The 13,901-nt window shown below is 41.9% G+C and overlaps 1 protein-coding gene across 1 annotated transcript; it reads right to left on the bottom strand.

Annotated features, from left to right (window-relative positions):
• Nucleotides 1-1,448: 1,448 nt before the first annotated feature.
• LOC137279003 (uncharacterized) lies at nucleotides 1,449-9,283 on the bottom strand. Its single transcript, XM_067811490.1, has 11 exons — nucleotides 9,056-9,283; nucleotides 7,658-7,807; nucleotides 6,957-7,059; nucleotides 6,628-6,674; nucleotides 6,120-6,212; nucleotides 5,318-5,518; nucleotides 4,656-4,820; nucleotides 3,577-3,703; nucleotides 2,817-2,962; nucleotides 1,816-1,898; nucleotides 1,449-1,461 (listed from the first exon to the last, which is right to left on the bottom strand). The coding sequence occupies exons 1-11, from the start codon at nucleotides 9,281-9,283 to the stop codon at nucleotides 1,449-1,451; spliced, it is 1,356 nt and encodes a 451-aa protein (XP_067667591.1).
• Nucleotides 9,284-13,901: the final 4,618 nt, after the last annotated feature.

Raw genomic sequence — 13,901 nt, 5'->3', positions numbered from 1 at the left:
CACCGCCTTTTACATGCTTTGGCTGCTGCAGAGCTAACCCGAATCTTCGCCGGTCTTGGGGCATGCAGAGTTAAAAACAAACATCACATAGATTGATCGTATATTTAGGTTCATATTTACATTGCAATAGTTTAAAACATGACTACTATGGTCATGGTTGCGGTGCTCTCACACTCAAGAGCAAATCACAGGTTTAAACACGACATATCAAAGCAAAAGCAACACAATAGTGTACATAGTCTTGCTGGTCACTGATAACTCGTCAGGATCCCCTGAAGTACATGCACAAAGTCCCGTTGCTCAGGATCTGGAAACGCCACTAGAGACAAGAACTGCAGTTGGTTGCTTGTCACAAATTGTTAACAGGACCATACAGGTTCTACCCTGCACACGTTTTTTGACATGTCCATGCACGGTGACAACGTACAACGCTTCACCTTACAAAGACTGGAATAGTCTTCGAGGATTTTGAGTTGAGGGTGAGGTTGGGTTACGGCTGAATTCCTGATATATGACAGTGTGTCATCCTAATTGGGAAGGCAGGCAACAGATGAATTTTCTGGTAAGATGCAAATATAGTTTTACTGTTGATACCTCCCTACAGTAAACATAAACATCAAGCATCTGTACACTTCTATCGATATCAACAAAGCTTTGAGCATTTTCAGCTGTATTTACAGGATCTGTGTACACTTTATCCAGACTCACAATTGTCTGTAATTAGATGAAGGTGGCTGTACAAGGTACTTTTCCACCTTTGTGATATTAAGTGCTTGCTTTTCTTGTTTGCAAGTACTCGTTTGGGAGTGTCAGGCGGATGTCAGCACTATCACGTCGAACGTCAGGTGTAAATTATAAGCCGATTTTGTCGCACCAGAAACAACGTCTAGAATCACATGCACGTTAGTGTGACGATATACTGAGCTGCGACACTGTGGTGGCAACACAAATGACGGGTGAAGATTGGTGGAAGCTCGTTCACATGACAACGCAAGTCCGTTTTCGTTTGTACTTCCTCTTTGATCCAGTCGATGAGGTGGCTGGAAGTAAATAAAAAGCGTATAAGTAATGTCAGTGAGTGGGCAGATGAGTGTGTGGGCTGGTGAATATGTGAGTGATAGACTGGATCGGTCGGTGTATGTGTGTGGGCGTGTGAGTGAGTGAGTGGGTAGACTGGGTAAGCATGAATACCCCACTTAGACACATTATTCAGACTCCGATCTGACCAGCCCTTGTTGTACCCAGTAATGGCGAGCGCCAGGCAGGGATCAGCAAGTACCATATTTCAACGTCTTTCAGTATGACGCGGCCGGGGTGTCGAACCCGCGACCTTCAACTCTCTGGCCAGACGCTCTAACCACTACAGCACTGAGGTGGTCAGTTAGATATTGACCAAACATTGACACTCACCCGTTGCTGCTGGTGCTAAGGCAAAACTGGGCATACAGCTAGGCGGAGGAGCTGGAATAAGAAAAAAAATGTCCTGACCACATGTTTGTTGTGGATCGGGGAGATCTCAACAGAAAGTATATATGTTCAAGTCAGATGATGTAGAGGACATTATGACACTTAAAACTTTAGAGGTTTACATATCTTTGCCAGTATTGGGGAATTGGAATGAGTGATTGAATTGGGTTTAACGCCGCCTTTGGCAGTATTCCAGCAATATCAAAGAGGGAGACAAATGATATGGCTTCATATATTGAACCCAAGTAGGGATTGAAACCAGGTCTTCGGAGTGCGAACGTGCGAACGCTTCATCGCCAGTGAAGCATGATGTACCAAGAACATGGTTTAGGAAGGACAAGACCCTACCTTCGTACATTGTCTGATAGGTAAGAGTACTCTGGTGGTTGGCTGTCGAGGGCTACATCCCACCAGGCAGCAGCGACGTACCTCTGGAATGGCAGTAGTGAGTAGGGTATATGTTTTAAGCCTCTTTAAATTGTATGAACACAAAGTGCATATGCTTACCAGAGTATTGTAGATACTGGTTGTGATGTTGTTATATAGAAAAGCATCCCTGAAATGTTAGGACATTGCATATGTCTCTATTGACTTCTCGTGACATCATGACATCGTTACTTTCCACAAACACCAGCATAAGTAATCATTCAAATAATATCAAATGAAAATAATGAACTTGTTGCAGTATTTGTATGTTCTAGGGGTGCATTTCTACCATACAACAAATTGGTTTACATTTAGAACTGATTCCTGAGGACTATGGTACATGGTATGCATGCATGAAGTTAGTGGTATACATCAGTCCCTGAATAATATTTCATTTTCGTGACCCACTAAACTTTGTGTTCAGCATGCTATGTCGGTCATTGTGTATTAGGCCTTATTTAGTACAGACAATGATGTGCTATTTGCATGTGTCTATATCCATCCCTCTGATTCCTCACCTAATAAACTAAATATGGCCTCTCGATGTGCTATTTGCGTATGCCTAAATACATCTTTTTGGCTCCAAGTGTTTCACACCTCTCCATATTACAAGGCTGATTTCTTGATATTTTACAAGGATGTGTATTTCTTCATTGATGGTGCATGTTATGTGTGCATAAATTAGTGGTATACTTTAGTCGTCGAATAATATTTCATTTTCCTGATCTACTAAAATCCAGCACATTATTTTGTTCATTCTCTACGAATCTGTTATTATTAGCTTTCTCAAAACAACTCCTTGAAAGTAAATTGATTAGCCGAGTTATACATATCTGTATCATGTACTTTGAAATATACTAACATCAGTTTAAACGAGTTTAAAACAAAAACTTTAAATATCCCCAGTACTCATTTAATCTCACATCTTTTGTTTCAGCTTTTGCCTCGGGTGACGATTTTTCCTCCAGTTGTTTGAACATTTCTTTCTTATCCTCAGTCATTTCCCCTTTCTCTTCAATCTCTCGCTCAAAGGCGTCCAGCTGCTCGTCATTGGATTCCCGGTAACATACTATAATAGATAATGTTCACTTCATAAAACGTAATGACCCGTGAAGGTCCGGGGTAGAATAGACCTTCAGCAACCAATGGTTGCCATAAAAGACGACTTTGCTTGTCGTAAGAGGCCACCAACGCTGACTTGGTTGGCACATGTCATCGGTTCCCAACTGCGCAGATCGATGCTCATGTTGTTGGTCACTATATTATCTGGTCCAGACTCGATTATTTACAGACCGCCGCCATATAGCTGGAATATTGCTGAGTGCGGTGTAAAACTCAACTCAGTCACTTATAAAATGTAATCAATGTCTCTTCAGTGCTGATCAACTAATAAGTGCTGGCTTCCATTCAGCACTAATTATCTATTGTCAATTCTTGGCGTCTTCAGCTCTAGTTAACTGGTGGGTACATCTATATGTGACTAAGGTAAATGATGCTCACTCGCACTATGTGGAAGGCAGAATTGCCTCCCTTAGAATCGCCAGACATCTGTGATTGTGATTACAGTCCGGTTCTGCTCAGATACGCCAAGCAATGCACTTTAGGAATACAAGACTAAACGACTCCAAGTCAATGCTAAGATATAACGCACTAGTTTACAATGATGTTGGTATTCCCTCCTACCTGCTAGAAACATATCTGTGATGACGTCCAAGTGACGAAGCTCCAGAAAGCAGCCTCCGGACCTCTCGGCAAGCTCTTTATAGAAATGTACGGCATTTCTTGAACGGCCTGCGTTCACCCCATACACCTGGAAGTATACACACCCACTTTTACAGTAAAACTCGAGGAACGTGGCATGCGTTTGAGAAAGTGTTTTGTCCCTGTCAGATCTTTCTGCTCATCTTTCCCAGTGGCATCACGATGTGTCCGAGATGAGGCGACTTAACGCTATTTTGAACAGTGTTGTAATTATATCGCGCTGGCCGATTCAAGTGACCTAGATGCTTACCCCTTTGTGAATGGCATGTACATATGAACCTAAGAAGAACATATCCTGGTTCAACTCAAATGGTCACTTATGCTGCTAATAATATTTTCATTGTCTCCGGGCAATAGTCGGAATATGTGCTTGAAATTTAGTTTAAAGATATTTTCTTGGAAGAAGGAGAATCGAGCACGGATTGTTTAGCTCACAACACGTTTCATTGCATGCACTCAACATGGTAGAATGAACAACAGTTAGAATATAACAGAGCGCCCAAAGGGATATGGAGCCTCGTTTGGTGTTTAACTCTCCACTTTGCGATATTTCCGCAATCCAGACCAGGGATACCAATGATTTGTCACAATGATGGATCTACGTTATTGGGATAGGGTGGCAGTCACAAGCCATGCGGCCACTGTACAAAGTGCTAGCACTAAGGCGAGTGAGTGAGAGCGGAGGACACCAGAAATGGGCTTGACTCATTGTACCTATGTGGGGAGTCTCATTCAGGTCTTTGGTGTGACAAGCAAGCGTATTAACCACTAGGCTACCTCCCCTCCCCAAAGCGCCACACCTTAACACAAACTTCAGACAATCTGAGTGCTGATCGCTAATCACTAAATGTGGATGAAGATAAAAGGAGCTTCATTCACTTGATGGAGAAAGAAGGGATTAGCTCTTAAACGTCACGTGAAGAAGTTGTTATCTGTGTGATATAAGTCATGTTAGTCTAAGTTGTAAATGATTTTCAAGAACCTCATGACGGAACACACACCTTCACACCCATGCCGGTCAGCAGGTCCAGTTCGTCCCTCCAGTTGATGTTCTGGTCAGTGTAGGATGGGGGGTGGGGCTCAGCGTCTCCGATGACCACCAGTGCCTTAGCCGAGTCCTCAGACCAGTCCAGTTGCTGGGCCTTCCGGAGCACCCACTCATAGCACTGCAACACGCCTTGTAAATTATGAAACTGATTCTAACAAAGAGTACGGTTGGATTGTAGTCAAAAACAAATTGCTGCTTTTACATTTTCGTTGATAAATTCAAAGCTAGGCAAACAGGGGCAGCTCGGTGGTTCAAGCTTTCACTCGTCTCGAGTTGGGTTCGATTCCAGACGTGGGTGTGAGGTCCATTTCCGATGTGCGACCTCACCCACTCGCTCACTCACTCATCCATTGGTCGTAGAATCGGTTCAGTAACCCTAGATACCCTGACAGAAAGATGATGACTCATCTTTCTCAAAATACACACTTTCCTCATATGTCCGACACAGGTGCCCTCCTCTGGGAGAAAACATGCTGTCCACATGACGCACGGAACATCGTCAGTTGTAATTAAAGGTGACACAGACATGAAGGTGTGACTGTGTACATGTATGTATTCAAAGTGTAAGCAGCCCAGGTGCTGGGAGAGGTGTAAATTAAATGACCCAGTTCCTACCTCGGGAGCGTCCCCACCGCCTGTTTGGGGTACATTCTTGGCGAAAGTGACCAGTCTCTGGACATCGGCCGTCAAATCAACTGAACGTAGAACGTATTGGTATTCTTGGTCACAGTAGTCTCCGTGAGCCATGAGACCGATCCTAATAGACGGTATGTCGGTGATGAGGCGCGAACACGTCTCTCGCAGCTTCCGTCGTACCTACCAAACTTTAACTGACTTAAATTCTGGTGGATTTGTGATTGTTTTACATACAAACAAGCACTGAACATTGAGCAGGTTTCATAGTGTCGGGTGTGATTAAGGATATCTATCATTATACACTCTTAAAATGCTGCTTTGGAGTATATTTACTAAGTGCATATAACTGATTTAAACATTTCATAATTGTTCAGTTATAGCAAAATCATCACTTTACAAGTTTATAAAAAGAGTTTGGTAAAGACCACAGAGGGCTGTCAAAACCACTTGATCAGAGTGAAACGCCAGTGTGATCACCATAAGCTATAAATAAATAAATAAATAAATAAATAAATAAATAAATAAATAAATAAATAAATAAATAAATAAATAAATAAATAAATAAATAAATAAATAAATAAGGAGTAAAGCATGTTCGGATGAAGAGACGCCACCATTCTCATTTAGTCAATGTTCACAATATCAATCACTGTTTTATCTCATCCAGCTTCGTTCATATAAAATGCTTTGTTAGTTAAGGAGTCGTATTGAGCAAAGCTTTAGATATAAGCACCATTATCATCAATATAACGTGTATGAAGAAATACAATTGGACACCTACCTCGTTTAAACAGCCGTACATGCTTCCTGTCGTGTCGAAGGAAAATACGACCTCAACCCGACGGCCTCCATTGTCGAAACTACTCATGATCTCCTGCAGAGATAAAGGGAGGGGATGTCATAATCACTTCGATTTATAACCAGTGAAAATACGGGATAGACCTCGCCTTCACCACCCCCTGCTCAATGTACCCATGTACCCTTGGAGATTTGGGCTACAATTGCTCGTCGTGAGAGGCCACTATCGGGATCGGGTGCTCATGCTCACTGACTTGGTTGGAACATGTCATCGGTTCCTAATTGCGTAATCGATGATCATGCTGTTGATCATTGGAATGTCTGGTCCAGACTCAATTACTTCCAGACAGCGCAAAGGGAACTATATAGCTAAGCTGCTGATGTTTGTTCTTATTCAAAATACAGGACGTTACCTATATAACATTTAAACTGTCTCTCAGCACTTCAGTACAATCTCTACAGAGTAATATTTTAGAAATATCACTACTTACACACAGCTGTTTTGGGTCAAGTGCTTCTGACAATGGTGTCGCTCGCTCTGAAACAAAAAGGATGGCATATAGTGTTATCAGAGTGAGTGAGTGAGTGAGTGAGTGAGACACATTTCAGCCGCTAATCTACCCCATCGTCCACATCATGTTGCAAATTAATCAACCATAATTGTAAAGTTGCTAACTTCTTTGAGAGGAATTTAGAAGTAAGCAGTAAGGAAGGATAACACTATATGTAATAAAAAACCTGTCTATATATTGTTATCCCTCCTTGTTAATGTTGCTGTTAACATAAATATGATGATTATTATGTCGATCATTTCACTAACCTGTTATTTCTGAGCTGGCTTCTCTTATTTCCACGTAGATAACGGAGCCGTCCTTGACACCCACATCCATTAAACTGTCGCCAACGAGTTGTCTCCCTTCACTCTGCAACAATGAACACTTTGAAAATGGCGATGTCGCACATATGTCTTGACAGAACACGACCATAGAGAGGGTTGCTTTGCGCATTACAATATTCCCTTTAAAATCTGTCTATAAATTCGTTCATAAACGAATGACATAAACGCTAAAAGTCTTTATTTCAAGGAAGCATGGACAAGTTTATTACTGAACGAGGCGGCTCCTAAATGTCATCTAAATGCATGCGTTTATTCAAAGCTCGGCCATGTAAAACGATATACTCATTTACTTATTATATTATTAGGCTTTCATTAAGCGATTCATGTTCCCCCACATTCAGGAAATGTAGCGTATACAGTGAGAAGTAATTTAAGTGGAGGGTCGTATGAGAAGTGACGATTAACCTCATTATTCCAGATGTATGCATGATCTCGTTATGGTTTGGAGGGTAGTTGTTTGACACCGCACCCAGCAATATTCCAGCTATATTTAGGCGGTCTGTAAATAATTGAGTGTGGACCAGACAATCCAGTGGTCGCCCACCCAATCCGGCTGTTACGAGAATCCTGGGTTACCGAAAATCAATTCTAACCCGGATCTTCGCGGGTAACTGGTTACGTACCTTGAGCACGACATTGGCAAGTGACGCACATTCCGTGTCTGCTATTTTCTCTTGTAGATGACGTAAACTCTTTGTATTCTGCAATGCAAACTCCTCCGTGCGACCATCCGGGAACATTACTACCAGGTTCAATAGTTGTGGAGTGACGATCTGTATACACCAAATGTATTTGTTTTCAGTAAGGTTAAAAAAGTGTGAAATGTTTCTTGTGCATCGGCGTGTCGTGTTTATTTGTGCGCGTAACATTTTTTATTGCCGTTTGAAGAAAAGACCATTCAAAGATCATCCATTTGTCCACTATAAGAATGAGTGTCTGTAAGAACGAAAGTAACTGAATCTACAACTCATTAACACTTGCTTCTTAACTTTCCAAGCTGTATTTCTGAGAGAAAAAAATGTGTTAATGCATTCCTCCCTCGTCACTTTTCTAAATCAAAAACTAAAAAAGTCCTATCGCCCTCGTCACTTTTGAAAAAAAATGTGCATGAGAAACATTTTTTGACGCAGCCTAAGCGATCTTGATTTCCTTACAACAAACATATCCTGAACTTTCTGCATAAAATCAAAAAGTAAGGAATAAATTGTATGAAGCTGTGTGCCAGTATATACATAAGAAAAAGGAGAGACAAGAGAAATGGTAGAATAACGCTCATTTTCTGAATATATATATTTTGATAGTAAACATTCACTTCCTTTTTAGAAAGTCCCTGTGAGATAGGATTTAATCTTGACAAAATGCAAAATTCATAGCTTTAGCATTGGGAAAAGGCTAGGAGGAAGGGCAAATAATGAATTTCATGGACTGTGTAAGCCTCTAAGAGTCTGAAAGCCTCTCGTCTGCACAATACCAATTCTCATCCCAGACAGGTTACTTGTCATTTCTTCCTACGAACCTCTGTTCTAATACGGCTATATTTTGCGGTTCTCATAAAATCCCCTAGCAGATTTATCTCCCTTTTTCTGTCCAATCAGAACACGTGTTACATCGACTTAGATTCACTTGACTAATGCAAGCAATGTGGAGAAACAAATATGACATGACTGAGTTCTGTCTAGAAGAAACATTTGAGTATCACGCTCCGGAAGAGGTGCTAGTTTTCACAATGCATCCTGAAATTACCGTGATCTTGCAAACGATCACTTTTGAAACAAGGTCACTGATTGCACTACTAAATCTGATTGCCTCCAATCACGAGTCTTGAATACTCGCACCACGAAAGGGTCGTATTAGAACAGAGGTTACGTAAGAAGATGTGACAAGTAACCACTGTGGGAAGAGAATGCACAATACCGTGAATTCATACAGTTGAACAACACGTGCTTGTATTTAAACATCATCTTTGAAATAAACACTCAGACAAGCCGTTCATTGACCTGATATATGTAAATAAAACATACCTCTGCCTTTAGGATAGTCTCTGCCCGAACTCCCAGATACGCCAGAGAAAGAGATTTATTGAGGATTTTTCCTTGGTATTTTATCCTGACCAGCTCTTCGCACACTTTCTCCTCTCGTGCGACGCGTTCACAGACAGTGCGAATGGTGGCCGTCGGTTCCAAATAATACTGACTGTTTCTGCCTGTGGGCAATTTCACATACACGTCCAAATCGCCCTTGCCTGCCATTGTCAATGTAACGTTCCTGCTGCTTCGATCAGTTGCGATTATAAATTTGGTTTGTAGGTACAACGAATCTTGTGATTTTAATAACACGACATTCCGTGCACTAAAGATAGCAGCCAATCAAATTTGAGTCTGTTTTTAGAGGGTGAATGGGATTGTGTAATGTTTGCATTAGTAAAGCTCGCGAATTATGCTTATTAGTACATTTTCAAGTATATAGCTTATTATTCATATAAACATGCAATATTGCCATTAAACTCTGTAGTTAGAAGCACCCATACGTAGACAATGACAAACAACAGATTCCTATTTACACTGTACTGACTGCAGGAAGGGAGGCAACTCTAATTAAGAAACACTTTCAACAAATGTTAGTCGGTAGACCTCCCGTCTCACAGACGCGTATTCTCTCATTTTCTGAATATGATAAAATAAGAAGTGAGAAAACACAATCAGCAGAAATTTGTTTTAATTGGCATAAAGCATGTAAGCATAAAAACAGGCATACTAAGACCGAAATAACATACTTTGTAACGTTTAGGTTGACCGGACCAGTATTTTGATAAAAATACATCATATTCCGATAACAAATATACCATCCAAATAAGTACGTCTCCAATGAATACTATTGTTCAGTCTGTATTTATACGAAGTCTCTGCACGTCGTTTCTAGTAAGCGGTTATTTTTGTGTGGTTAGACAATAAACCTTATAATCACTACACACCGGCTTCGTCAGGTCAGCAGTATCCGATGTGATAACATTTACATTTACATTTACGACACACATATTTCTCAAACAGCAACAAGGACAGAAATCAAAGAAAGGCACTGTGTAAAACTGTACATTCTGTACGAGTCGTACATAGATTCAAAATGGCGTCAGAACCTCATCAGCAGTAATATTTCTTGCAACTGCATCCTGTCGGTAGGTACAGTCGCAGTTGTGTGAGTCTCTGCCCGGGGGTAGCCTTCTCGCAATATCCCCACACCTTCACCCACTCGTAATCCTCCGAACATCTTTCCCCACTCCCAGAAGTGTGAGAATAGCAATGTTATCAAACCGACAGTAGTGGATATTAAGTATGTCTTAATATTTTTAGATGAGTTCAAGCTACCCAATCGGTATAGGCGGTGGTGGTTAAAACGTTCTCTCTACAACAATGGAACCTGTTGTTTCAGTATCCGTCAATAAATATACTGTATAAAAGTACTGAGCGCCTGTGACTACTTAGAGAGTGAGTGAGTGAGTTTCATTTTACGCCGCCTTTAGCAATATTCCAGCAATATCACAGCGGGGTACACCAGAAGTGGGCTTCATACATTGTGCCCATGTGGGAATCATCTACGTAAAAGTAGAAACTAATTCATATTAGCAATATTTGTATATATTCCAGTAGAATCTGCTTGGTAAAAGGCCATTGATCTCATATTTTGTCACCATAAGTGGGCTTCACACATTGTACCCATGTGAGGACCTGAACACTGGTCTTGGGCGTGACGAGAGAAGGTATAAACCATGGCCACTAGCTAAGCAATTCCATTGACCGGTGAGTACATGACGCATCTGTCACAACAAAGCTGTAGTTTCTGTGTCCTCAGTTCATCTACATGAAAACTGTTTTTCCATAGAACTAATTATAGAATCATAATGTCTTCAAGATTTCTCGCAAGTAATTCTAGTTTGGGACAGACTATTTGATTATTCTGTCTGAAAAAGATGATCCATCCCTGAAAGATTTTTTTCAAACCAGCCAACAAACAAACTCCAAATACTAGGGGTACTCAAAGCTATCACCAGATGGAGAATATCCCGTGGAGAGGTCCTTGTAGTTGTAACACTGTCCTTGAAGCCCCGGGGGTACGAAGTGGGAGTTGCTGGGATTCAGAGCATCCCAAAAATCCGGAACTGTCGACTTTACTGCGCCTCCGGTGAGGACTCTGACCTGCGTCCCGGGTGTAGACACAGCTTGTTTGTGAGGGGTGGGTTTTTGCTGCACAGACCGAGACCCCATTTCAGCACTGGGCAGTTTATGTTGCTCCACATCTGTACGTTTGCTACCTTGGTTCGTTGATGGGACACCATGACCAGACGACTTGGGACTACCTATGTGGACAGGTGCGCGTTCCCCATAACGAACAACAGTGGGGTCTTTCAATGTTTCTGGTTTAGCTTGTGACGTGTCAGAGATAGCTGTGTGGCTGACGTGTGGTTAATAGGTGCCAGTTTGGTCAGGTGATAGGCTGCCCTTCCCAGCAGGTCCAGGAGCATTATACACTTTTCTGATTTAATTAAGTAATCTAAGCCTGTAAGACTGACTGACCTCTGGTTCTTCAGGGGTTTTCCCTTCACTGTTTTGAGAGAATGCATACGAAGAGCAGCAGATTTAAGAGGTTCTGAGAAAAAACTGCTAACTACCTATATCAAACCCTATAAGGCAGTATCGTAGGACACAGTATCACGGTGGATTAGGATGACCTGACTCAAGCAGGTGTTGACACTAACGTGTTCTGCTGCACACAATACTAGGGCTGGAGCTACACCAGCAGCACCACAGGCCTCAGTGCCGATCAGAAAATACTTGCGCAGTTGTTATCTCATGTAACCCTTCCTTCGCATAGATTAGCTGGCAGAACCACGGTCAAACTTCAACTTACATGTAAATCTCGTATAACTTTGAGATTTTAGTGAAAAGTCTCTTAATGTACGCACTGAGGATACGATGACATGTGTCAACCAAGTGAGCAAGTCTTCAAACCCGATTCACCGCCTTTTACATGCATTGGCTGCTGCAGAGCTAACCCGGATCTTCGCCGGTCTTGGGGCATGCGGAGTTAAAAACAAACATCACATAGATTGATCGTATATTTAGGTTCATATTTACATTGCAATAGTTTAAAACATGACGACCATGGTCATGGTTCTGGTACTCTCACACTCAAGAGCAAATCACAGGTTTAAACACGACACATCAAAGCAAAAGCAACACAATAGTGTACATAGTCTTGCTGGTCACTGATAACTCGTCAGGATCCCCCGAAATACATGCACACAAGTTCCATTGCCCAATATCTGGAAACGCCACTAGAGACAAGAACTGCAGTTGGTTGCTTGTCACAAATTGTTAACAGGACCATACAGGTTCTACCCTGCATTCGTTTTTTGACATGTCCATGCACCGTGACAACGTACAATGCGTCACCTTACAAAGACTGGAATAGTCTTCGAGGGATTTTGAGTTGAGAGTGAGGTTGGATTACGGCTGATTTCTAAAGTTTTATGAATTCCTGATATATGACAGTGTGTCATCCTAATTGGGAAGGCAGGCAACAGATTAATTTTCTGGTAAGATACAAATATACTATTGTACGATATCTCTCTACAGTAAACATAAACATCAAGCACCTGTACACTTCTATCGATATCACCTTTGTGATATTAAGTGCTTGTTTTTCTTGCTTGCAAGTACACGTTTGGGAGTGTCAAGAGGATGTCAGCACTTCTATCGATATCAACAAAGATTTTGAGCATTTTTAGTTGTATTCATAGGATCTGTGTACACTTTACCCAAATTCACAATTGTCTGTAAGTAGATGAGGGTGGCTGTACAACGTACTTTTCCACCTTTGTGATACTAAGTGCTTGCTTTTCTTGCTTGCAAGTACACGTTTGGGAGTGTCAAGCGGTTGTCAACACTATGAACGTCACGTCGAACGTCAGGTGTCAATTATAAGCCGATTTTGTCGCACCAGAAACAACGTCTAGAATCACGTGCACGTTAGTGTGACGATATAATGATTTGAGACACTGCTGGCAACACAAATGAGCTGCGACACTGTGGTGGCAACACAAATGACGGGTGAAGATTGGTGGAAGCTCGTTCACATGACAACAGAAGTCCGTTTTCGTTTGTACTTCCTCTTTGATCCAGTCGATGAAGTGGCTAGAAGTAAATAAAAAGCGTATAAAATATGTCAGTGGATAGGCAGATGTGTGTGTGGTCTGGTGAAGGATGTGTGTGGGCGTGTGAGTGAGTGGGTAGATTGGTTTGCCACAGTTAAGCATGAATACCCCACTCAGACACACTATTCAGACCCCGATCTGAACAGCCCTTGTTGTACCCAGTAATGGCGAGTGCCAGGCAGGGATCAACAAGTACCATATTTCAACGTCTTTCAGTATGACGCGGCCGGGGGGTCGAACCCGCGACCTTCAACTCTCTGGCCAGACGCTCTAACCACTACAGCACTGAGGTGGCAAGTTAGATATTGACCAAACACTAAAACTTACCCGTTGCTGTTGGTGCTGAGGCAAAACTGGGCATACAGTTAGACGCTGGGATAACAACAACATAAAATGTCCTGACCACATGTTTGTTGTGGATCGGGGAGATCTCAACAGAAGGTATATATGTTCAAGTCAGATGATGTAGAGGACATTGTGACACTTAAAACTTTAGAGGTCTACATATCTTTGCCAGTATTGGGGAATTGGAATGAGTGATTGAATTGGGTTTTACGCCACCTTTGGCAGTATTCCAGCAATATCAAAGCAGAGGACAAACGATATGGCTTCAGGTAGGGATTCGAACCCAGGTCTTCGGAGTGACGTGCGAACGCTTC

The sequence above is a fragment of the Haliotis asinina genome, chromosome 3 (genome assembly GCF_037392515.1).
Source record: "Haliotis asinina isolate JCU_RB_2024 chromosome 3, JCU_Hal_asi_v2, whole genome shotgun sequence".
Classification (NCBI taxonomy): domain Eukaryota; kingdom Metazoa; phylum Mollusca; class Gastropoda; order Lepetellida; family Haliotidae; genus Haliotis; species Haliotis asinina.
This window is presented reverse-complemented; position numbering and strand designations above follow the sequence as displayed.